This window comes from Ascochyta rabiei, chromosome 15, assembly GCF_004011695.2.
Source record: "Ascochyta rabiei chromosome 15, complete sequence".
NCBI lineage: Eukaryota > Fungi > Ascomycota > Dothideomycetes > Pleosporales > Didymellaceae > Ascochyta > Ascochyta rabiei.
In genome coordinates, this window is record NC_082419.1 from 642,858 (window position 1) to 667,375 (window position 24,518).

The 24,518-nt window shown below is 54.9% G+C and overlaps 8 protein-coding genes across 8 annotated transcripts, besides 11 other annotated features; 7 read left to right on the forward strand and 1 right to left on the reverse strand.

Annotated features, from left to right (window-relative positions):
* Positions 1 to 2,547: 2,547 nt before the first annotated feature.
* On the forward strand, positions 2,548 to 4,301 carry EKO05_0008669 (uncharacterized protein; the record flags this gene model as incomplete). The annotated part of the gene is made up of 2 exons (XM_038941784.1): positions 2,548 to 3,136; positions 3,187 to 4,301. The coding sequence occupies 2 exons, from the start codon at positions 2,548 to 2,550 to the stop codon at positions 4,299 to 4,301; spliced, it is 1,704 nt and encodes a 567-aa protein (XP_038796207.1).
* Positions 4,302 to 4,706: 405 nt separating this feature from the next.
* On the forward strand, positions 4,707 to 7,495 carry EKO05_0008670 (gamma tubulin complex Spc97/GCP2 subunit Alp4; the record flags this gene model as incomplete). Its single annotated transcript, XM_038941820.1, has 2 exons — positions 4,707 to 7,076; positions 7,133 to 7,495. 2 exons carry the CDS (start codon positions 4,707 to 4,709, stop codon positions 7,493 to 7,495), a joined length of 2,733 nt encoding a protein of 910 aa, XP_038796208.1.
* Positions 5,102 to 5,120: a tandem repeat.
* A 416-nt stretch (positions 7,496 to 7,911) lies between the features above and the next one.
* EKO05_0008671 (uncharacterized protein) lies at positions 7,912 to 8,940 on the forward strand (the record flags this gene model as incomplete). The annotated part of the gene is made up of 1 exon (XM_038946593.1): positions 7,912 to 8,940. One exon carries the CDS (start codon positions 7,912 to 7,914, stop codon positions 8,938 to 8,940), a length of 1,029 nt encoding a protein of 342 aa, XP_038796209.1.
* A 285-nt stretch (positions 8,941 to 9,225) lies between these two features.
* Positions 9,226 to 9,266: a tandem repeat.
* A 156-nt stretch (positions 9,267 to 9,422) lies between these two features.
* EKO05_0008672 (uncharacterized protein) lies at positions 9,423 to 9,716 on the forward strand (the record flags this gene model as incomplete). Its single annotated transcript, XM_038946594.1, has 1 exon — positions 9,423 to 9,716. The coding sequence occupies one exon, from the start codon at positions 9,423 to 9,425 to the stop codon at positions 9,714 to 9,716; it is 294 nt and encodes a 97-aa protein (XP_038796210.1).
* A 623-nt stretch (positions 9,717 to 10,339) lies between these two features.
* Positions 10,340 to 12,550, forward strand: EKO05_0008673 (uncharacterized protein; the record flags this gene model as incomplete). The annotated part of the gene is made up of 1 exon (XM_038946595.1): positions 10,340 to 12,550. One exon carries the CDS (start codon positions 10,340 to 10,342, stop codon positions 12,548 to 12,550), a length of 2,211 nt encoding a protein of 736 aa, XP_038796211.1.
* Positions 12,208 to 12,294: a tandem repeat.
* Positions 12,394 to 12,460: a tandem repeat.
* A 141-nt stretch (positions 12,551 to 12,691) lies between the features above and the next one.
* Positions 12,692 to 12,735: a tandem repeat.
* Positions 12,736 to 12,758: 23 nt separating this feature from the next.
* Positions 12,759 to 12,792: a tandem repeat.
* A 131-nt stretch (positions 12,793 to 12,923) lies between these two features.
* Positions 12,924 to 12,951: a tandem repeat.
* Positions 12,952 to 13,588: 637 nt separating this feature from the next.
* Positions 13,589 to 16,490, reverse strand: EKO05_0008674 (mRNA binding protein puf3; the record flags this gene model as incomplete). The annotated part of the gene is made up of 4 exons (XM_059637348.1): positions 13,589 to 13,816; positions 13,868 to 16,218; positions 16,279 to 16,380; positions 16,481 to 16,490. 4 exons carry the CDS (start codon positions 16,488 to 16,490, stop codon positions 13,589 to 13,591), a joined length of 2,691 nt encoding a protein of 896 aa, XP_059493331.1.
* An 88-nt stretch (positions 16,491 to 16,578) lies between these two features.
* Positions 16,579 to 16,610: a tandem repeat.
* A 417-nt stretch (positions 16,611 to 17,027) lies between these two features.
* Positions 17,028 to 17,063: a tandem repeat.
* Positions 17,064 to 17,093: 30 nt separating this feature from the next.
* Positions 17,094 to 17,172: a tandem repeat.
* A 133-nt stretch (positions 17,173 to 17,305) lies between these two features.
* Positions 17,306 to 17,342: a tandem repeat.
* A 2,565-nt stretch (positions 17,343 to 19,907) lies between these two features.
* On the forward strand, positions 19,908 to 20,450 carry EKO05_0008675 (uncharacterized protein; the record flags this gene model as incomplete). Its single annotated transcript, XM_038946596.1, has 1 exon — positions 19,908 to 20,450. The coding sequence occupies one exon, from the start codon at positions 19,908 to 19,910 to the stop codon at positions 20,448 to 20,450; it is 543 nt and encodes a 180-aa protein (XP_038796213.1).
* Positions 20,451 to 21,118: 668 nt separating this feature from the next.
* On the forward strand, positions 21,119 to 24,327 carry EKO05_0008676 (mannose-ethanolamine phosphotransferase gpi13; the record flags this gene model as incomplete). The annotated part of the gene is made up of 2 exons (XM_038941590.1): positions 21,119 to 21,318; positions 21,366 to 24,327. The coding sequence occupies 2 exons, from the start codon at positions 21,119 to 21,121 to the stop codon at positions 24,325 to 24,327; spliced, it is 3,162 nt and encodes a 1,053-aa protein (XP_038796214.1).
* Positions 24,328 to 24,518: the final 191 nt, after the last annotated feature.

The following is a 24,518-nucleotide window of genomic DNA, read 5'->3' on the forward strand; positions in this document are numbered from 1 at the left end:
TAGATCTTGTCATCCTCACGAGATGTCTCTTCAAAGAAGGTACCTAAGATGTTGAAAAAAAATACAAATCATGTTAACATCACTTAGGAGCAGATGCGTGGAGTATCAATATCCCACCGGGGTACAAGATCGTAGGGGCACAGCGCCTTCTTCTATACCGGACCGGTTTTGGTATATGTTGCCCTAATTTCATACCAAAGCACTCTGACATATAACTTCAATTCGCCAACAGCTTAACGACTGTACTCAGATTGACCCTAGACATCCTTGCCTACCGCAAGCGACCCCTCTCCACTCGATTCCCTAGCTAGCGCAACAGGATCGAGGATGGGGTGTTTTGCAGCCCGTGTTACACCAGGTGGGACAGATATTGCGACCCGTTCCTCTCTCTAGCTTCTTTGAAGAGTTCTTACTGTTAGTTTCCAGTATTGCTAAGCTGATCTAATCTGCAGCATACAGAGGCTGGACCAATGGAAGGGACAAAGGATTGGCCTGTTGCTACTGCTAGGCACCTTGAGACTGAGAGTAAACTCAGTATGACAGTCCTTCCTGTGACTATGCGTAAGACCTGGCGGCCTTGGTTGAATTAACGCAAAGACTCTAGCTGAGATGTCTTTAAAACCACTAGAGTATAAAGATCGCTTAAGAGCATGAGCGTCGGCTTGGTGCGCGTCGAGGGTGCCCTCGCTACACAAGTACCGGACTCTTACAACTTCTTTCGGTTTGTTTAGTTTGATCTGCATCATATATTTATTATCCTACCTACGTCAATATCCTCTTTAGAGTTCTGGTACCAAGTCACGTCATCTCAGCTAACGGCTTCTCGTTGGCCGACCACCCCAGCGTTCACCAACTGAAACAGCATAAGGGTATTAAATAATAAACCGGAGTCCTGCTCCGAGCAGCTGACTATGGCTTCTCCTGCATGGCGCTCACCAGTAGACACTCCGACTCGTTGCTCCACTAGCATGGCTTTGGACTCATCTAGTACCAGCATTAGCCACGTTGTATACTTTGATGACTATGGGTAGCCCAGTCCGCAAATGATGGATGATGAAGCGCTCCAGGCTGCAGAAGACAGTGCTAAGATCGAATTCAAGCCGTACGACAGCGATGGCAATGGATACATATGTGTCTTTGTGCTTTGTTCGTATCAGGTCGATGCGTTTGTAGTTGGGCATGCGGGGCGTGATCCAGCGGAAACCGGCTCAGGGGCCGACATCTGGAGCATCAAATGGGTCTTACTGCAGGAGCGAGAATCAAACGGTCACTCGTCCATTCGGCACCGAGAGCTGACACTCCACTAAGAGCGAATCTAGGGGTCAAGATCTTTGGTGCGGTGCATGTGCTCAAAATCTCGTATCAGGCCAGCACCCACTGCCTCGATGTTATTGATGACAAAGGCACCAATAGCAACATTCTGCTCCAAATGGACCCCCAATGATCACTCTGGACAATACTGGCAGCTCAAGATGAACGACGACAAAGAAACCTGCCCCATACGTGCCCTGTTCCTCGGCCCAGATCGACAACTCAGTGTGCAAAGTGGTCAGAATATTCCGGTATTGCAACTCATCAACCCGATTTGAAAATCCAGTCTTGGATCATTGGGCCGTAGGAGACCGAAACACAAGTAGCTTGACAACAATGGAGGGAGAGAAGACCACCCAGATGAACGATGACAACAGTGGACGGCCGACACAGAGACGGTCCATTGAGCCCGGCTTTTGATCAAGGTGGTCAGCTAAATGGTCATGTTTGCCCCAACTATCGCTGAGCGCCTCAATACATTCATTCAATGCTCTCGCAAGCTTTGACGTTGTCTAAAGAGCCGGGGTCGCACCTTAGGCGGCGGGAATTGCTGTTTCTGCTCCGTTAGGGCCTTCTGCCCACGCGCTAACGTCGGAACTTTTTGCCTTAAGAGCCGCATTGAGGCTTTCCGCGCCAACATCCGCCAGCGGCTCCTTCTTCCCCAGATTTTCTAGCGGGCGCCATGGCCTGCAGAACGCGGAGAAGCCTGCAGCTAAGTGTCAACACCATGCTTGATGCCTCCGTCGTGCAAACCATCAGACGCCGATTGCCAATCGCGGTGCTGCGACCCAGGGCAAAGCGTTTCTCCATTTTCGACTACCAAGGCTCACATGCGCCCAAGCTCACTAGACTGGCCTGGGTCTTCCGGCCCTTGATCCTCGGTTGTTTCTAAGGCGCTGGCAGATGTCGTCTAGTCTGCTCTGGGAGGAAACCCCACCTTTTGTGCCAATCAGACTGCGTTGAGGCCGCAGGAGATTTAGCTTCTCAGTTTGCACGCGACTTTCGAGATGTTTCCCATTTCCGCAGAAAATTTGCTTAAGTTGAGGAGGAAAGCGCCGCAACGTCGTCTCACCCCCACCGTTCAGGTGACATCCGTTCCACAGCTTTCTGCTCTCTTCACGGCATTCCCAAGTGGAGTCTGCAACACAAGGGATCCACAAAGTCCCGCTACCGCGTCCCTGGCTACCGGCTGCTATCCGTGCGACTCTCGTGTAAGGGGCAAATCCCACTACCAGTATGGCGGAAGGAAAGGATATCCAGCCCACCGCGGCGGTGAACTCACCACCCCTCTACGATGACCATGAGCAGCACCACAAGAGCGCTGCCGACAAGGTCATCAACGATGCGCGCCTTGCGACCGAGAAGGAGCACAAGATGACCTTGTGGCAGGGCATCAAGCTCTACCCCAAGGCGATCGGCTGGTCGGTCCTGATCAGCACATGTATCGTTATGGAAGGCTACGACGTCTGCTTGCTCAACAACTTCTTCGGTTTCCCGCAGTTCAAGCGCAAGTACGGCAAGCAGCTTCCGAACGGCACTTGGGAGATCCCCGCGCCGTGGCAAGCTGGGTTGTCGAACGGTGTCATTGTGGGCGAGATCATTGGACTTTTTCTCAATGGGTGGATCAGCGAGGCTATTGGTTACAGATACACCGTTATGGCGTGCCTTTTCCTGATCATCTGCTTCACGGCCATCTTCTTCACGGCGCAGACGGTGGTTCACCTGTTGGTTGCGGAGATTCTGTGTGGTATCCCCTGGGGAGTGTTCCAAACGCTGACCATCACCTATGCGAGCGAGGTGTGTCCTGTTGCGCTGCGCGGATACTGTAAGTCCATGCTATGACTGCTTTTGTCAGTTCGAAGCTAACGATCTCAGTGACCACCTATGTCAACTTCTGCTGGGGTCTCGGTCAAGTCATTGGGATCGGGGTGATCAGAGCCATGGTCACCCGCGAGGACGAATGGTCTTACCGCATCCCCTACGCTTTGCAGTGGATGTGGCCTGTGCCGCTCATTATCGGTGTCTTCCTCGCTCCCGAGTCGCCTTGGTGGCTCGTCCGCAAGGGTCGCCTGGAAGATGCGAAGAAGTCTCTCCTCCGACTCACCAGCTTGGATCGCGAGACTGACTTTGACGCCGAAGAGACTGTTGCCATGATGGTTCATACCACTGCGCTGGAGGAAAAGATCACCAAGGGTGCCAGCTACTTGGACTGCTTCAAGGGCGTTGACCTCCGCCGCACAGAAATCGTCTGTATGGCCTGGGCTATCCAGAACTTGAGTGGTAATGCCTTCTCTGGATACTCATCGTACTTCCTGCAGCAAGCTGGTCTGGACCCGTCGACCTCGTATGACTTTGCCATGGGCCAGTACGGTATCAACATGGCCGGTGTCTTCGGTGCTTGGTTCTTGATGAAGTGCGGCATTGGCCGTCGATCACTCTACCTCTACGGTCTGTGTGGCCTCTGCGCAATGCTCTTCGTCATGGGCTTCCTTGGACTCGTCCCAGCCGCACACCGCGAACAAGGCGCGTTGGCGACAGGCGCGATGATGATTGTGTGGGCCATGTTCTACCAGCTCACCGTCGGCACGGTATGCTACTCGCTCGTCGCCGAGCTCTCCACCCGCCGTCTTCAGATCAAGACGGTCGTGCTGGGCCGCAACCTGTACAATGTCGTCGGCATCATCACGTCCGTGCTGACGCCCTACATGCTCAATCCCGGAGAGTGGAACTGGGGCAACTACGCAGGATTCTTCTGGGCGGGGTCCTGCTTCCTCAGCATCGTGTACACATACTTCCGGCTGCCGGAGCCCAAAGACCGCAGTTTCGCAGAGCTGGATCTGCTGTTCGAGAAGCGGATTCCAGCGCGCAAGTTTGCGAGCACAAAGGTCGATGTGTTCGAGGGCGATACGCTCGAGGGCACGCATGTTTTCGAGTCGTATGAAGAGAAGGTAGATGCTGTGCACAGGACCGAATCGGTTGTTGGAGCCTAGGTGCTAATGAGTTCTCAGGTGGTGGCATGAGTGCCAATCAGTGTGTCTGTAGGGACATTATGAGTGTGCACATGGATGAGACGATTGATCTGTGATGAGACAAGATGTTGATGACGATGATTAGCGTTCTTTTGTAGTAATGCGTTTACTCTAGGCTTTTAATGAAACGAGTGTATATGACGATTGTTCGCCGTTCATCAGTTGCTTGCTTGCTTGCAATGAGTGTTTACGAGCCTTGCATTGGGCCTTGCTGCATCATAGGGCCCCACATAAGCGAGCCCTCGACGCGTTGTTCGTTGGTCGTTGTCCCTCGTTCGGTTTACCCAACGCAGTCGCAACAACAAACAACAAACTGTTGGCGCACAAGCAAACACGGCCAACCTCTATGGAGCGCCCGCCCCCGCCATGTCTTCTCGTCACCCCGCGAACGTGAAGCCGCTGTCGACCGCCGAACGACGCTCGGCCAATGCGAACTACACGTCCACCGCGCGACCCCGCGTCGCATCAGGAACAGGGATAGGGACAGGGCCCGGAACTGGCGAGGGGGACGAGCGGCGCGAATCGGCCAGGACGTCGCACCGGAGCACGAAGTCAGGTGCCATGGGCACGGCGGCCGAGCTGAGAGAGCGGCGCACAGAGAAGCGCGAGGTGCGCGAGAGGGAGACGGAGGTACGGCGCACACGAAGCCCGCTGAAGCAGTCGACCGAGAGCCGCGCCCATGCCCGAAGCCGCGCAGAGAAACAGGCGCGCGAGGCAGAGTGGCCGCCGAGGAGCGCAACATCGAGACAGCCGTCCGAACAGCCACCGCCGCCGCCGCCGTGGGACCCCCAGGCCTCGCTGATACCGCACACGAGCGCGCCGCTGGCCACGCGCATATCGATTCCCCCGCTCGCTGCGACCGCGCCCGCCGCCCTGCAGCCCACGCCGCTCGCCCTGCTGTCGCTCGACGCGCAGGAGAAGGCCGTGATTGAGGATCTGCTGTTCGTCTTCATGGGCTTCGAGGGGCAGTACCTCCGCTTCGCCGACGCATACAACCCCCACGAGGAGAAGGAACGGCTGCTGGGCCCGCAGTTCAAGCTGCTGCCAGGCCTCGACCCCAGTCTGAAGGACCTCACCAAGGCCATGCTGCGCACCGCGACCCACTACATTGCCGTCGAGACGTGCGTCGAGGTGCTCAGCCGGGACCAGTATGGCGCCGTCAACCACGCCCTGTGCGCAGCGATACGGCGGCTGCTGAAGGACTACCTCACCCTGATTGCCCAGCTGGAGCACCAATCCTTGACCAACGACTCCTTCACACTGCATGTGCTGAATCTGCACATGAAGCAGACCAGTCACATGCTCTTTCAGCTCTACACAACCGGCATCGAATTGCTCAAGGCGAACGGCATTCTGGAAGACGAGAAGGACGAGGAGACCGACGACGACACCAACGACTTCGAGAACATCCTGGAGTCATTGCGCGAGGGAGGAGCTACGGTCAAGAAGATGTGCAAAGGCGGCAGCGTATTGGGTCTGATCACCAGGCGGTTATCGTCCATGTCTGGCGACCCTGCTGCTCGAACGCTGCTCACGACACTTCTGCGAGAGGCCAGCAGACCGTACATGGCCATGCTGAACGAGTGGCTACACCACGGAGGCATAAAGGACCCTCATTCAGAATTCCTTGTCAAAGAGCAACGGAGCATCAAGCGCGAGCGCCTAGACCAGGATTATACCGACGAATACTGGGAGAAGCGGTATACTGTCCGAGACGCTCTTGTGCCGCCGCAGCTAGAAGCGGTCAAAGACAAAGTGCTGCTGGCAGGAAAGTACCTCAATGTTGTACGCGAATGCGGTGGCGTCGATGTCAGCAAACGCGTCGAGGATGCACCTACCAGCTTCGATGACCCGCGATTCCTGGACAACGTCAATTCCGCCTACGCATCCGCCAATTCTTCTCTTCTGAACCTTCTTCTTACCACACATCAACTGCCCGCACGACTGCGTTCCCTCAAACACTACTTTTTCCTCGATCGTTCCGACTTCTTCACTTATTTCCTCGAAATGGGTGAGGTGGAGCTCAAGAAACCAGCGAAACATGTCAATGTTGGCAAGTTACAATCCCTCCTCGACCTCGCAACACGTCATGCCGGCTCCGTGGCTGTCGAAGACCCTTACAAAGAAGACATCAAGGTTCAAATTAATGATGTGGGCCTCACCAATTGGTTAATGAAGATTGTCAACGTCCAAGGTCTCGATCAGGAAGCCGCGACCTCGATATCCAACTACACTCCTGCCAACACAGACAGCATCACGAATGACAAAGACATCACAGGCTACCAGGCACTTGTGTTCGACTATAACATGCCGTTCCCGCTCTCGCTGGTAGTTAGCCGTGTTACGCTTACACGCTACCAACTCCTCTTCCGCTTCCTGCTCAGCCTGAAGCATCTCGAAACCGATCTCGGCAAGTGCTGGGGCGAGCAGGGCAAGAACTCGATGTGGAAACACAGGTCGAAGAATCCTCGTATCGAGCAGTGGAAACGCAAAGCCTGGACGCTGCGCGCCCGGATGATGGTCTTCGTGCAGCAGCTCACCTACTACTGCACCGCAGAAGTCATCGAACCGAACTGGGTGTCACTTATGTCAAGACTGAAGGAAGAAGGAAAAGCAAATGAAGATGTGACCGGGGAGGGGGTGAAGAGGACGGTAGATGAGCTGATGCAGGACCACGTTGACTTTCTGGCAACATGTCTGAAGGAGTGCATGCTTACCAACAGCAAGCTCCTGAAGGTGCGTTCATGTCTCTGCCTTGCTTCTCAACCGAACTATCGCTGATGCACCTACAGATCAACAACAAAATCATGTCTACGTGTAACATGTTTGCCACCTTCACTTATTCCCTCTCCCGCTACCTCGTCACGTCAGACCCAGACCTTGTCCAACAGGTCAACGACGCCATCTCCTCTCAACCTCCCAACTCGTCACATCGACACGTTGTTTTCGACCCTCAAAGGCTCGATAGGATGTTCGACATGCTCACAAAGTACGAAGACAGCTTTACCAGGCACCTTAAGATTCTGCTGGATACGCTAAACTACCTTGCTGCGACCGAAACGGTGGTGTTCTTGCAACTTTGCGCGAGACTGACAAGTGCGGGAGAGGGGTTGAGTGGGTTCCAGGTGCCCATGGGCATGGAGGGCGTGATTTAGCTGTACCGGAGGGTCATGGCTGCTGTGTCTTGGCTGCATCATTCAAGTGGCGTCTAGGGTTGGGCGTGCAAAGCCGTGCGCTGGAGTCCAAAAATGGGGTTATGGGGTGTAACTGGCGTATATCGATACCTGGATGCTTGCAACGTACGCTTGAAATGTCATTGCTTTTGTGCTCCTCTCAAGACGATCGGTATTGGGTGATGCCGACGTCGATGCGGAGCGGAGGATGACAAATATCCGATGGCGTTGGACATGGAAGCCTCGCGAACGTCACTGAATATCTGGCGCCACGGGCTCATTGTCAGCACCTAGCTGCGAAGCTTCATATCTTGATCACCTACTAACATCATCACTCACTCGCAGTCAGCACATCTTCTACGTCTCCCTACCCCTGCTCATACTCGTACGCCACCAACATGGCCACCGAATCGCCTTCAGCCGCCGACGAGCTGCAAGTTACCCTCACACATCATGGCAAACCGACCACTTTGACTTTTGCACAAGATGCCACAATATCCGAGCTCTCAGAGAAAATCTCATCAGAGTTATCCATACCACCGTCAAATCAAAAGCTGCTCATTGGTGGCAAGCTTGGCCTGCAAAAGCCACCGTTCAAGAACCCCGCGATACCTCTCAGCGATTTCAACACAAAGAAGATCACCCTCATGGGCAGCACGACTGCCGAAGTCTCCTCGCTCAACGCCAGCATATCCGCTGCCTCGGCTCCGCGCCGCCCCGGGCCCATCAAAGCCGCCACACCCGCGCGCAACCGCGACTACAAGCGCATCCAGGACGACGCAACGTACACGTTCCACACGCTCCGGCCACTCCCCTACCTGCCGAACCCATCGAGATCGCTAGCGTTTCTCGAGCGCCTCCGCGACGACGCCGGCATCAAGGCCGCGATGCGCACGCACAAGTTCAGCGTGCCGTTGCTGACGGAAATGGACCCAGCCATGCACACGACGCAGGAGTCGCGCACGCTCGGGCTGAACCGCAATCAGGGCGAGGTTATCGAGCTGCGCCTGCGAACAGACGCGTACGATGGGTACAGGGACTACAACACGATTCGCAATACGCTGTGTCACGAGCTGGCGCATAATGTGTGGGGCCCGCATGATCGCAATTTCTGGGAGCTGTGCAAGCAGATTGAGAGGGAGGTGCAGCGGGATGATTGGAAGAGTGGTGGGAAGAGCGTGGGTAACCAGGAGTTCTATGAACCGAGTGAAGAGGAGATGAATATGTGCGACCATGGCGGCTGGACTGGTGGCGAGTTCGTGCTGGGGAGTGCAGGGGATGGAGGCACGTTGGTGAGTAGCGCTGGTGGGAGCGTGGCTACAGGGAGTCTGAACAGGAGAGAGATACTGGCAAAGGCTGCAGAAGAGAGGGCGAAGAAGACGAAGCAGGCTGACGAGGAGAGTAGAGGCGCTGGGCCTGCATCATAGTCTGCGCTGTGTTGTGTACCAAAGCTTGCAGAGCTTCCTCGACCCTACCTGGCTATGCGCATATACCCTCCTCGCGTACTAATAGCACTAATTTCACCGCCTTACCATCATGTAACCTCTATTCCTCATGTTGCCATCGTGCAGTCTGTTTTCTGATACCGTGACGTCAAGCCAATCGGCAACAACGGAACCTCCTTCCCACACACTACCACCCTAACCGGAGCTACCCCACAAACCTCGGAGCTGACCCCAGCCGTGCAGTGCAACGCCAGCGCTAGTCGACGACCTCCGCTCCTCCGCCTCAGCTCCTCCGCCTCAGCTCGCTCCATTTCTTCTCTCCTTCCTCTCATAGCAAAGCCTCGCCCAGGCCTATCCAGCAACCCCATCTCCACCTCCAACAACTAAAGCGCTCAAAAGATATCAACGACCAAACATCCCAACCACCTCAACCGCCTCACTTCCCGAAAAGAAAAAAAAAAGAAATGTCCTTCTTCCTCCCCTTTGTGCTGGCCCTCGCCGTCTTCTGGCTCCTCATCGGCATCATGCTCGCCAAGTTCCTCGCGCAGAAATACAAGGGCAGGCCGTGGAGCGCGCGCACCGTTGACACGCAGTACATATATGGTTCTGCGCTGGCGAATGATCGTAGTGCTGGTGGTGCGTATGGAAATGGATATGGGTATGGACGTGTAGGGGAGAGAGCTGGGTTTGGTGCCGGGTACGGGAGGGAGGGTGCGGGATTGGGGAGGTTTGGGGAGGGGAGGGTTAAGGGGATGTGAAGACCTTTTCTCTTCGTCTCAAGGCGATGTCTGATGAATGAGGTGAACGTCACGTATTAAGATGTATCATCAAGTAGTGTCTCGCCCAACACAGAGACATTGGCTTTCGCCAGGGGAAAGATTGGTGATTCTCTATCTGATATTGCATTGCCGATGATAAGACAGTTGACAAACACTGCTGGCTCGAACCACTCAGGTCCTGCAAGCACTGCAAAGAGTGCAAGTCACGAGCATCTGAAAATCTGAGTCGAGCTGAACAATGAGTGCCGTATCGTTAGGTCGTTTCAATTCTTTTCATTCAAATAGCGCCCATCGTTTCTTTTATCGAGCCGTGTGAAGCGCATCGTACTTCACTGTCTCCGCAATTCAGTACTGCCGCAGCAACCTTTGCGGCGACGACACGCACACTTTGCTTTCACTTTTCGCCGCCGCCATCGTTTATTTATTTCCCCATTCGACGGTCGATATTCACTGTTTCTACTACCACATAGTCTACAACCGCGCAGGTTTTGCGATTCAACCGAAGCACATCCAGCAAAAGACAACTTCACGACTGCCCCTTCGGTTTGGTACCCTGCAGATACCGTATCCACGTTGTCAACATAACCCACCACAACACAGCCATGAATACAAACCGCAAGTCAAACATGCCTGCTGCAGGCTCAACTTCCTCGCTGTCTGCCATAGCAAAGGCAATCACGAACTTCCTCTTTGGTGAAATGCCGCTCCCCACCTCTTTGTCACACTACTCTGCCTTTTTCGCCGGCCTCCCGACAAGTGCAATGGGTGCCTCCGCCCTCTACAAATACCTGAACCGCAACAAGTGCGACCGCGCCAAGATCCAGCTCGCAGTCTACCACATCATCCATCTCTTCCAGCACCATCCAAGCTATCAAGCACTGCTGCAACACCCGCAAGAGCTTCTGATGCGCATGGAGCCAAAGGTGTTGTGTATGTTGGACAAGCATCTCACGAAGAATGAGGCAAATGAAGTGACTAAGGAACTTAAGCGGACGTATGAAGCGCCTAAGGTTGAGGAATATACACGTAAACGTGTTCGCGAGAACGAGTGTAATGTGATGCTAGAGCAGATGGGATCAGACACCATTGGTGCTCGGGCTCGGGCTCGGGCTCAGCGCGGTTTCTTTCCAGAACTTGACCTGGACTGGACCAAACGCACTCAGGAGCCCAAGCTCATTCCAGTTCAACCAGAGACTAAGCCTTCTTCTCCTCTAGAGACACGAGGACCACGAAGCGACTTGTATATTCAGGAGAATGCCCTTGACGACTGCAACCTGCTCATCTCAGACCAGAATCAGCTCCGAGTTGAATGTGGGCAGTACGACGAGGACATGATGGACTTGGATTACTCTAGCTATCTTACACATCCCAACACCACCATGACGCCATATCCTCACGACCGTCGATCTTCTGCTCCTTCGCCCGAGTCGAGCCCACCTTTTACTAGATTTGAGTCTTCACCTACGCCAGCTATAAAGGACGATAGCTACGTACCCGACGACGAATTTGATGCAGCCGATGGATTAGATGACCTAGAGACACCTGTTACTGAGACATCGGAGGGGTCAGCTGAGGCAATTAGCCAACAGCATATGAAGTCTTCTCAGCAGCCCCGTCGTGAGGGTTACGGCTTAAGCTACGATGATACAGACCTGTACTCTTCGTCGTCTTCCGAAGAGGAAAACGTATCAGCACCTACACCCCCGCCTGACGAATATACGCCGCCCGACTGGGTCAATCAGCTGCTTCTGAAGACTAACGATCTTCCGTCAGGGGGATACGCCATCGATACACCCCTCCACGAACCGCGACCCTTGTCAACACGCCCTCCAACTGTGATCGCAATGGTTCAGGGCGTGAACGGCCGCGGGACTTCACTTCTTCCGATACCAGAAGGCGGCTCAGACTCGCCCCATTCGATGGACGACCGAATTATCCCACAGGAATGTTTTGACGCTGTTTTGCCCGCTCAGGAAGAGAATGTGCCTCGTTTTGTTCCAGAGATACAAGTGCAGACGAGCACGACTCAAGCTGAAGACATGCAACTCCCGTTCGCACACTGGTCCACCACTCCAGAAATCACGTACTCAGACAGTGACAATTCCGAGTCTAAGACTGGGTCTGAGTCGTCCGCTTCCTCTGTCGAGGCTCCTCTCTTCTCTGAACCTCGCATAGCAGCTTCACCAGCACCGACCGACAAGCCAGCGCTGCCAGTCGCTCAGCAGACGACCAACATCTCCTCGACAACAGCCAATAAACCCACTCCCACCCAGGAGACTCAGCGGGCGGCGAAAGAAAGCGAAACCGAAACAAACCCAGAACCGGTCGCCCCTCAAGCTCACCGCTCAACAGTGCGTCCAGCACTGAGCCCTGGCACAACTACTCGCCAACAGCTACCTCTCGAAGACCAGCCCTCTCCACCCAAGAAGCGTAAATTCCCCTCGACCTCGCAAGAGCGAGAGCAAGAGCACACCACCCAACCGTCCCCAAAGCGACGACGCACATCACCACCACGCGACATCACAACCCCGCCACCATCACCGCCGCCTTCACCACCGACTTCATCACAGAAGCGCAACGCATCTCCTTCACAGAAACGAGCACCGAATCTACGCCATCGTCGTCGCTGCCACAGTCGCGACTACTCTCGCTCTGTACCATCACCCTCACCGCCCTCACTACCAGCACCAGCAGCCGTCACCCGCACGACATCACCACCGCCAGCGCCTCGTTCCGCCGCTATTCGCACGCCGGGAACGGGGACGCGCAAGTTGATGCGCAGCAAGGCGTTCGGGGGTGTGTATACGGAGTAGCAACAACTTCAGCTGTCTTGTTGTTGTTGCGCGGCGGTAGCCGGAGATGTCGCAGTGGCCGTGCTGGCTGGAGGGCTTGGTAGCTCTAGGATGAGTGATCGCTGGGCGGTGTGGTTGGCGGCAGGTTGGCTGGGGTATGGGGTTATGTTCTGCTGTGCTGTGTTGTGTTGTGTTGTGATTGTCTTCGACTCCGCTACGTACGTTCGAGGAAACGAAACGAAACGAAACGAAACGAAACGAAATAAAATGAAATGAAATGAAAAAGAGGGCCAGACCAGCATACATACGAACAGAGTTAGTATGTTCCAAGGCTCCTGGAAGCAGAGGATACCATATCTTTCTTTAAATAGGGCGACTTTCTCTCCCTTTTTTCTCCTTCTTCCTTCCTTCCTTCTTTCCTTGCGTGTTGCATGGTTTGTACGTACACTTTTTTTCTTTCATGTTCATCTGTGCGACTCCATCTACAATGAAGCGAGTTTTGCAGATACGAAACCGCACGCCGTCCTCACTCTTGAACAGGCAAGGGACTGCAATCGTATCCGAGTCTGGGTACCATGGGAGAGGAACAAACACATAAGAGAGTGAGTGACTTGGGGCCAGTGTTTGGCTGTGATGTAGTGTATCAATAATAGTTTCATTATGTCCATCCCATTTTCACAGACATCTACGAGCACTACTATCTTGCACCCCTTCGTCGCTCTATAAACCCGTGATAGGCGCAGCCCTTGTTGTTACCAGCGCCCAGCGAACCCGTCGTAAGTATGTCATACCGTGGCAATCCATTAATACACCATGTCGGCCGTAACCCCTTCTTTTCTCTTTTTGTGCAATACCCGATGCTCTTTTTAGCAAAATTTGTGCGACAGACCGACCGAGTCGCCTTTGTGTGCCGACTAGCGCAAGTGATATCTGTCAGAATCGCAAGAAGTATGGAATATGAACAGTAGAATATGCCGACCCGCCCAGTACAAATGCATGTAACGAAGAATGTGAAGAGTAGCGGTACGCGTTGTGAACATTACATTCGTGTCGAGTCATTCATGAGGTGGCTTCCTCGAGCTTTACGCCTTCAGAAACCGAGGATAAAGCTTTCGAGGTCAGTCTTGCCGAATGTACAGGTTCGTCAGTGATAGACGCGGAGTTGGAGAAGAGTGTGCTGCTCTGCGATGACTGTGCCGAGCTCGAAAAGCCTGGTGTGGGTGGCAGGTCGTCACGTGTCTCGGTGGGAGAGTCAGCACGATCAAATCGGTACATCTTCTTTTCGACCTAGGCGACGTCAGTACAGTGATGGGTAGTGGTGAGAGAAGAAGCACTTACCGAGAGGATCTGCTTGCCAGAGATGATCTTCTTCGCCTTTTCTAGTTCAGGCTTGAGTGCCTCGACGAAGGTTTCATAATCGGGGCGGCCAAGTGTCTCGAGCATCTTCTGGATGACGTAGTTGCCATACCCGTCCTTGAGTAGGCTCAGCAGACTGTTTTCACCTCGCTCGTTCTTTGTGATGACGGTCGATACGAGCTCGCGACGCTCCGCATCGGTTCCGCAGATCAGGCAGCGCTCAACAACGTTGCTAGCAAACTTGTGTTTGCTGAACATGAGGAATTGATTCCTGATCAGTGTAATCATCTTCCCGCGGTCTTCGTCCAGCCCATGCTCGATGACATGCTGGACCACGTAGTTGCCGTACGAGTCGGTGATGAGCTTGGGACCGGCTGCATGTAACTCAGTGAGTATGAACCTGCGTTGGGGCTCCGGAATCTTTTCAACCAGTCGCTGTATGACGCGGCAGCCATAGGAGTTGGTCGAAAGACCGTCGATTTGGCCTCTGAAAGAGTCAACGATAGGCTGGATGTACTCAATCGGCACTCGCTCGACGACTCTCTGAATGACATGGTTGCCGTTCTGGTCTTTCACAGTCTTGAGAACGTCCTTTTCAAGCTCCTTGACCATGGCAGCTTGCTGGTCCACGAGTACATGCTCTAGCGCTTTCTGCACAACTCGACAAGCGTACATCTGGTTTGACAGTGCAAATACGTGGCCTTTCATCTTTCCAGCCAGGACTCGTTTCTGGATTTGATCACCATGTTCGAAAAACTTCTGAATCACATAGTTTCCGAAAACGTCTTGCATCAACTGTAGCGCGTTCTTCTCCAGCTCTCGGAAGACGCGGTCTTTGACCTCGCTGTTGGCAGTCTCTAATTTCTGCTGAATGAAGCGAGATCCGTGCTGGTCTCCAGCAAACTCGACGACGTTCTCGTAGATATCGGTGAGCTCCCAACGTTTGTTTTGCTTGCTCTCCTTCTTGAAAGAGTCGAGTACGAGACTCATTGCACCGATGTTGTCTGCGGCCTGCTGCATCCGAGGACCCCGAGGAGCTTCGAGAACGGGCATCATGGGTGCCATCTGGACCATAGTCATATGTGGTGGCAGTGCAGTCATGGGAATACCGTTCGGCATGGCATACTGGTAGGCTTGAGGGTTGCGCAGTTGATTCATTGGCAGCATGTGCTGGTACTGTTGGTAGTACTGAGGGGCTGCAACGTTGCGCCGTTCCAGTTGGATCTGATACCCGGCCAGTTTGTTCTGCACAAGTGCGATATTGTTTGGATGGTTGAGCCCTTGTTCGCCGCGGTAGGTAGGGTTGAGGTAATCATGTACAGGGGGAGTGTGAGCATGCGAATAGAATGGGCTTTGTCGAATCGCGGTGTTGCCGTTTGGCGCACTGCGGGCGTCGTAGTTGACTGATCGGAACTGTACGTTAGGGTCGCTGACCTGGCCGTTGGTGCAGCTGTCAGGTGTGTATGTCCCTGAGCTACGGATGCCTTGTGCCTCAGGCTGAACGGGCAGTTGTGCATCTTGATAGGGGTCGCTCGGGTCGCTCATCCCTTGACTTGCAGGTGTGAAGGCTGGCGTAAAAGCGTTGATACTGAATGAAGATCTGTGCGCGCCAAGACGGGGCTCTTGCTCATGTTCAAGTTTCATTTGGGCTTGCGAGAGGTGCAGCGACTCGCTGTGCATTGAGCCATTGCGTTCCTGGAAGGGGCGAGGATTGGCGTGGGACAAGGAAGAGTTCTGACGCGTGCCTGGCTGGGCATATCGAGCAAAGGAGTCAGCATAAGGGTTATACTGACCGCCTTCAGCACCATGTCTTGAGGGCGGCAGGCTGCCGCTGCGCGAGGGAGCGCCACTGGTTGTGCCATAGTGGTCTGATCCTGTTACACTACGTCGATCGTCGATGGGCGAGTGAACAGCTGCGTCCGGCCACGAGGAGACGGCAGGATCGGATCGTTGCGGGCTAAGTTCGGCCTGTCCAAACCCAAAGTTGGAGAAACTGTTGCTTAGCGAGTCGACGTTGCGCGAAGTGAAGTTGGTCGAGGTAGGATCGAGAAGTGGCTTCAGGGCTCTTGCGCCTTGCCCGTGGTTCACGGAGGCAGTTCGCGAGACGGAGAAGAGCGAGGATGGGCTGTCGCCAAACTGGGGTGCGTTCTGGTTTTGTGCAACGGAACGCTTCCGTGCGGGTGATACGCCAGAGCTCCTGATGTGGGAATTGTCTCCCCAGACCTGCGACTGGCGACTCTGTCTCCACTCGGATTCTGAGGAAGATACAAGAGAACCGGAGCCTGTTTTGCCCTCGGCGATATCGGCGGTCGCGCCAAGAAGGGCATTGCCGTCTGTGGTAGTGTCAGACTGCTGCCATAGAGCTCGAGCGTGCGGCTGCGTGTTGCACATACCTCTGGGCCGCGAGTTATCTCGGGGTGTAGGGCCAAAGCCAGAGCCGACTGGCTTTGAGTTCCAGATGCTGTTGCCCCAGGTGTAGGTTGAGCGATCGGTATCTGTATTGTTGAGTGAGATGCCCCCTGCAAAGTCGCGGTTTCTCGTCTGGAGCAAGCTCGTTAGTTTGTGGGCAGCTGGGAGTATGGTGCATACGTACACTACCTGTCATGGTGGCCATGCTACGACAAGGAGTTGTGGGCGTTGCGCGGTGAGGTTGCGCGGGGTGGTGTGGCTAGTGGGCGGAGCAGGCTGTAGGGGGAGGTGGAGGTGGAGGTGGAGGTGGAGTGGAAGTAAGCTGGACTAGACTCAGGCGTCAGCGCTTGTTGCGGTGGATTTGCGGCGCTGAAGACACGACTCACCTGCAAAGTGCAGCGAGTGCAGTGGGCGCAGCGGGTGCAGTGGATGCAGCGAGGGTGCGAAGAAAAGACACCGAAGACGTGTGCAGCAGAGGTGGTGGGCAGCAAAGGGAGGAGGAGCCGCCTGTGCGTCGGGCAGGGAGGGAGCACGGGTAGATATGTGTAGGACCGCGGGCGCCCTTGGGTTTGTGTAAGGCGGGAGGTTGCGTTAATCGCTGTGCATGCTAGACTCGAAGCGAGGGTACTGCGCGCCAGGCGCTGTCGACACGGAGATGCGCCAGCGGGGGTGCGAGGCAAGGGCGTGGTGCTCGAGAGCGCGGAATGCGAGCCGTGGATGAGTTTCTATGCGGGCAGGGCGCAGGGCAGAGCGCAGAGCAGAGCGCAGAACAGCCAGGCTGGCCGTGAGGGACGAGCACGTGTGCGTGAGGAGCGGGTGGAGCGGGTGGAGCGCGGTGGAGAGCGCGGTGGTGAGGGTGAGGGTGAGGGTGAAGGCGAAGACTGGTGTGCGCAGAGAGAGAGACTCTGGGATCCTGCTGCGGTTCCTAGAGAACGAATGGCGCAGAGAGGCGACGACGGGGATCGACAAGCGGCCGCTGGGGAAAGGCGCTAGTGTCGCAGCCTAGTAGCGACAGCACAACAGCACAACAGCACAACAGCACAACAGCTGACGGCCTACAACTCCGCCAGGCGCCGGACAGACAAGGCCGTTGATGCTCTTCCTTGACTGCCAAGGGCGTGTGGGGTTGCAACCTGGGGCAGCCCTCTCCGGCTCTCCAGCTCCCCAGCGAGATGGCGCTGAAGGCTCGGGGCGCACACGATGGGAGAGCGGCCGTGGCGTTGTGCGGCGCTGTGCGGCGCTCGCGTGTGCAAAGGGATCGATGCGGCACCGCAATCCGGGCGATCAATCCAATGTGGCAGAGAGACAAGACGAGATGAGACAAGACGTCGGCCCTGACATGGAGGGGACCAGCGCAGCATTATGTACAGCCTGAGGCGTGTTTCACGACTGCCCTGCCGCCATGCCGACCCTCTTCAAACTCGCCCTCGGCCCCAGTCATCTAGGCAGGCCCAAGCTCCCGCTGCTAGCTGCTAGCCCTCATCCTTTCTCTCTCTGCTCATCGAGCGGCGTGGACGTTTGCCTGCCACGCCAGCCAATGAGCCCCCCCTCACCAGCTGTGCCCATGGCTTCCCGTTGACCGTGGCTGCGCGTCTCGAGCCACCGGCTTCTCTAGTCCAGCCAGGGAACGCCTTCAACCTAGCTTGCTCCATCGTCCATCATGAGTCCAAAGCTTCTTCACCTCTTGGAGACTACGTCACACAATGGCGAATGCACCGTTCCAGACGCGCCATTGTTGCGCGTCACACGAGTCACCACGAACAGCTCCACTAACAGACCCGGCTCCTGCAGTTACACATCTGCTTGCAGCATTAGACGTACCCAAACGATGCGAGACTGTGACTCGGCTCTCGCGCATCCACAGCAGCATTAGACGTACCCAAACGATGCGAGACTGTGACTCGGCTCTCGCGCATCCACAGCAGCATCGCTTCTCCACCTTGTGTTCACATCTGTGCTGGCGCCCTGCTATGCCCAGTATAGTGGCTGCTACCAAGTAAGACATCCATCCGCCAGGAGCTCTAGCAACAAACTATATGTTCCATCTACTTACCACTCTCCCATCTCTCGTGTCCTTTGATCTCCATGAAGACACACCCTGCAGCTTCACCGCTCTTCGCGCATAAGCTGGTGGTACAACCAGCGAGTACATGCAGAGTGCAGCCAAAGGCACGTGAGTTGTCCTCTCGGCCTCACAGGCGACAGTCGACGTGTGGAGACCACAGCAGGTGGAACAGCCTTAGGAGGTCAACTATCACATAGCTTGACAGCCGGCTTGGCTTTGTGAGGAGGACGGCATCAAACGTTCCAACGTCTCAGAGTAAGGCCAAGCAGTGCAGACGTGTGATGCTCTTCGGGGATCACGGCCTCGGAGTGGACAGTGGAACGTCCAAGTGGCGTGCAAGCCTGCATCCGCGGACCTTCTGCACCACCAACAGACTGACAGCCAGAAGCAGCAACCGGGGTCTGTCGAGCCAGGCATGGAGAGGAGCGTTGTTTGTTTGATGACACGCCTCAAGCCTCACGATGGGCAGGCACGTGGCATCACCTGCTCTCCATCGGGTTTCAACAATGGCACGCGAGGATTCCACGCCGACGCATTCCAGGTTGCCGCCCCAACAAGGCCTCGCTGGGCCATTGTTCAGCATCATCCTGACACATCCCGCACCCACGCGCGCCGTTCGTCTCAGCTATCAATGTCATTTCCCCACGATTTCAACCGTCACAGCCGAGACAAATCGTGGACCGTCTCATCCACCAGCTGCTGGAGTCTACACAAGTCAAAACGAAGCGTCGGTCAGCTGGGTGTTTTGTCGTTGCGCGACCATTGCTGATCGTCGACAATAAGCAATCCTCTAGACAGCTAGTTTTGGCCCACTAGTCAGGCACGCTTCTGGCCTCTTACCCCTTGCACTTGTCCTGACCTGGTCGTCTTGAAGGCTGCCGTTCGCTGGCCGTTCGCAACTCCACAACCACCCTGTAGACAAAAAGGAGGTCATGCGCCCTATATTGGAACATCCATTGGATATCGTCGTGGCGCAACATTTGAACATATACAGCGCGTCGACATCCAGGAACGGGGCGACTGGCCAGACTCTGCCGTCATTAATTACGACCTTCCTCTAGCGCGGCGCTTCCAGCGTCTTTGGGGTTAGTGGAACGCGTTGCGCCCCACTATTACCTGCGTCGACGGTGAACAGCCTCGTCTGCCCTGCGCCAAACAAAACTAAAGCGTGCCTTTCCCTCTCAACCTTTGCCTTCCTTGCTCCCTCACGGTCCTGCCCACTGACACCAACATTCCCTTGCGGTACTGCATCACTCTTTCTGCAGTATTTGCGTTCATTCATTCGACCTTGTGTCTCTCGTTCCCTATCTCTATCTCCGGTGACGACAGCGCTTCTTTAGGTAAGTCTTAGTCCTCCACACGACCTGGAGGTACTCCGTCAAGCGGCACACTAAACACTCACACGGGCGGATTGGTTTTCGCGGAGGTAAACGAGCAATGCTAACATGGGGACAGCAAACACGATCTATAGTTACTATTCACTACAACCACATCCTCTGGAACGCCATCTACACGCTATAACGAACGCATCTCCACCAACTACCCAACATGAAGAACACGAAGAACCTCGCTGCACGCTCCGAGGATGGAGGCCGGTCCAACAACACGACCGTTGCGCTTTTGACCACGTTGGCGATTCTTGTCGTCCTGGCCCTAGTCCTCATGGCCGCACTCGTCTATCTCCGCAACATCCGTCGCGCAAGGAAACAAGCCGAACAAGACGCACAATTGCCCCTTTACGAAAAACGACAGTCAGGCCGCCGACTTACCATTACTGCTATGCCCTACGGCAAGGGTCGCGAGTCCGTCATTGTTTACTCGGAGAAACAAGACCTTTTGAGCAGCGCTGCAAGCTCACCTACCAGCCCGGTACCCGAGATCCGCATCACATTCCCTGATGAGGTCGACGAGTCCGGCAAGCCCCAATCCGGTCGCGTTGTCGTTGTCCGCGTTGGTGAGCACAGCGTTGGGTTAGAGCCTGTCAACGACGACCTGCCCCCTTACCAGCGCGGCGCATCCGACCGCTTCGACTCGCTAGACCTCGACCGCATTGGAGGCCTGAAAGAGAAGGCCGACAAGTACTACGCCTAAGCTTTGCATCTATACTGCCAACGCCCGACCGGACTACAGCAACAGATCCGGTGCCCCGGGCTACATTGAGCCACTTGGCTACGACTACTTACTTTGATGACGGCTAAAAGCGCTGCTTGTCAGTTTCTAGCCTTTGCCACGCCCGTCTGGAAGGCAAGGCATGGCTTTGAGCCATTTGTAAATTTCTTGGAGTTGACTGGCCCTGTATACCCTTCATGTCTGGCTGTCGCTCTGCCGAGGTTATGTCCTCTTACATACCTGTTATTCCTAATGTATGCTATGCCAATCTCTCGAGCGTCTGTAGTTGTGCAGCAAGAGGGCAAATACAAACCTTGAAGAACGATGAACAAATGCTGCGTTTGGTGCACGTGAACATGTATCGTGATGTGAAGTCGTGCTTTCCTAGAGACGGTCAAGACGGTGCTGATGCGGCAGGGGCGCCTCGTGCAAGCCATCTTCAGCCATTGCCGCAGACGGAGCACCTCAATGGATCCACCAGCCGCATGAAATGTCGGGGGTCTCGGCGAAAACCGCAACCAAAACATCACAACTCACCTCCACCCACAGCGCTTTGCACGACATCCTCCCTTCATGGATTCTTCCACTCCTTGAGGCCTCTCTCATAGCGCCATCTCGAATCCTGAGTCCCTGAGCTCCTCCACGTCACCATGGAGAACAGGGAGATCTTCACGTCTCTCGAAGACATCACCGCCGAAGCAAAGGCCAAGGCGGAAAAGCAGCGTGTCGAAGAAGCGCAATTGGGTGGCCCAAAGCCGACTGTTACAGATGTGAGGACCACGAAGAAGGCTGGAGAGGTCTACTTCAAGGCGCAGCACGGGATCGTGGTTGCTTTCTTTAGTTTCATACTGTGTGTCCACCACCAAACTGCAAGGGCACAGAGCTGACGGCTTCCAGTCTTCTTCACGTTCTTGGCATATCCCTTTTCACGACTGGCTTTCTGCTCACGCGCCTGGTCCTCCCACACAAGTCCGAATGCGCCGTTCCTCCAATCGAACTCACAAAAGGCTACGTAGCTGGCGATGCGGGGACGGGGTGCTGGCACCCCAAGACATACGATAAGGCTATCGTGGTCATTGTAGATGCGCTGAGATACGACTTCACGGTGCCATTCGAGGCTCAATTCGAACCTGTCGACCTTGAGAAGCAAGCCGGTCGCGTCCAGGCCGCTTCCTCGATAAAGAACATCGCGCCTCGACACTTCCATAACGCTATCCCGGTGCTCTACGAGACTGCGAAGCAATCGCCAAAGAACGCCTTTCTGCTGCCTTTCATCGCGGATCCGCCGACGACGACGCTGCAGCGATTGAAGGGTCTCACCACGGGAACCTTGCCCACCTTCATCGACGCTGGAAGTAACTTTGCAGGCACAGCGATCGACGAGGACAACCTGGTAGCGCAGCTGAAGGACGCAGGCAAGAGAATTGTCCATCTGGGCGACGACACATGGCACGCGCTTTTCCCGGGATACTTTGAGCCGAACCTCACCCACGCCTACGATTCCTTCAACGTCTGGGATCTGCATACAGTCGACAATGGCGTCACAGAGCACATATTCCCATTGTTGAAGGCTGAGAACTCGAGCAAATGGGACGTCATCTTTGGCCATTACCTAGGTGTGGATCACGCCGGGCATCGCTACGGTCCAGATCACCCCGCCATGGCAGCGAAGTTGGACGAGATGGACGCAGTTCTCAGACGCATGATTGAGGAGATTGACGATGACACGCTACTTGTCGTCATGGGAGATCATGGTATGGATGCCAAGGGTGATCACGGTGGTGAATCAGATGACGAGATTCAAGCTGCGGTGTGGATGTACTCGAAACGAGGCGACTTTGGTCGCATCGATCCTTCTTTCGCGCTTCCACCCGCACATGCAAAGGACAGGTCGGTTGCGCAAATCGACCTCGTTCCCACACTCTCGTTGCTCCTCGGTATGCCTATTCCATTCAACAACCTCGGAAAGCCGATCGACGAGGCTTTTGCTGGTGTAAATGGAGACGGTTTCGAAAGCCTAGCGACAGTCAACCGTTTGACAAGCGCCCAGATCCATCGTTACCAGAGCGAGTACGCTAAGGCTCGTGGTCTCGATGAGGACACCTTTTCTACTTCTCTGTCGCTTTGGCCTGCTGCCAACGAAGCCTGGACTTCAGTGTTCCAGCGAATGTCCTTCGGTGGAAGTACGGCTAAGGGAGCCCAGACGAAGGCAGCCTACGAAGCTTTTGCTGCTTACCAGCAGGAGACACTACGCATTTGCCGTTCGCTTTGGGCTCGCTTTGATGTACCCAGGATGATCAACGGTGTCCTGATCTTGGCGCTCAGTGTGCTACTTATTGCACTATATGCTCGCGGTCTAGTCGGAGACCGCGCTGAGCTTACACCCGTCTTCTTCACCAGAGGTCTTTTGGGCACCGTGCTTGGTGCCGTGCTTGGGTTTGTGGCGTCGCTTGTATTGCCTAACGCACCAAAAGAGCACATCGTTATCTTTACGGCGGCTATGACTGGCATCGTCGGTGTTCTGTCTGCATTCCTCTCTTTCCGAAGCCGTCTCGGGTCTCCGTTTCCTAACAATATCTGGGGCTGGATAAGCGTCATCTTTACCCTCTCGTTATCAGCGGGCTTCGCAGCCAACTCCTTCACCATCTGGGAAGACGAGATTCTTCTACATTTCCTAACTACTTTCGGAGTCCTCGCTGTTGTGTCTTCTTTCCGCCAGAAGAGCACGTCAGACCGTACACTCGGCGTGTATCATTCGGTCCTTTTCACGGTTCTGCTGCGAGTAGCAAGTTTCTCAAAACTCTGTCGCGAGGAGCAAATGCCCTACTGCAAGTCGACTTACTATGCGTCTGCTCTCTCCACCACCTCTGCCCCCTGGCAGTTACTTATTCCCGCCTTCGCTGCGCTTCTTGTTCCCACGTTCATTAAGAGCTACTACGAGGGAACTAAGAGTTACCAACACATGGCTGTAATGTGGATTGGTATTGTACTGCGCTTTGGTCTCATGCTGTCCGCTGCATACTGGGCCCTCGATGCCGCCGACGACGGCGACTGGTACCCAGCCTTTTCCAGTATCATCAAAACCAGCAAGCAAGCGATCGCCCAGGGTGTTCTAATACTCGCGCTTGGACTCGGCTACTCACTCTACAACTGGTCCAAGCCGCTCCTCAACATCGAGATGGCCAACCAGGGCACTCCTAAAGAACAAGTACTCATCCACGGCTATGCAAACGTCCACGGCAGCCGCTACGCCCTCCTCATTACGATATGGTATCTTGTCGTCGCACTCCTCCAGAAACCAATGGGTGCAGGTGCTATAGGCATTCTCGTCTGGCAGCTGTTCTCCCTCTTTGAAATTATCGACACAAACAATCTCCGCCAATCGTCGATCGGCCCCGTTGTTCTCGGTATGCTTGGTTCTTTCCACTTCTTCAAGACCGGTCACCAAGCCACCTTGTCAAGCATACAGTGGGAGTCCGCATTCATCCCGCTCAAATCCATTCGCTACCCTTGGACACCACTTGTTGTAGTTCTCAACACATTCGGTGCACAGATTCTTTGCGCTATTGCGGTCCCGGCGCTGGTATTGTGGAAAGCGCAGCCTAAGCAGCAACGCTTGCTTAGCACTGTAGTCAAGGCCGTTGCTACCCACATTCTGTTCTACGCCGTCATCAATCTCGCAACCACGATGTGGGCTGGCCATTTAAGGAGACACCTCATGCTTTACCGCATCTTCAGTCCAAGGTTCATGCTCGGCGCTACCGGTCTGCTTGTCGTTGATGTTGTGGCAGTCTTTGTGGGGCTATGGGGCGCAAGGATGAGCATGCTGAGCGTTGCGGAGGTGTTTGGTTTTGCGTAGAGAAAGAAGCATGAGAGGACTGTTGTATGATCAAAGAGCTGTTGTATTGCATTGTATAAGGCTGTCCATGCCAGGTATTTGTTTTGTATGGCATCGAGATGGTTATCTCGCAAGCATTAAATACATCGTTTCATTGCCACAGCTCGCCTACTATTCATAGCACGCGTGTCTCCAGCGTTCTCAAACTGTCA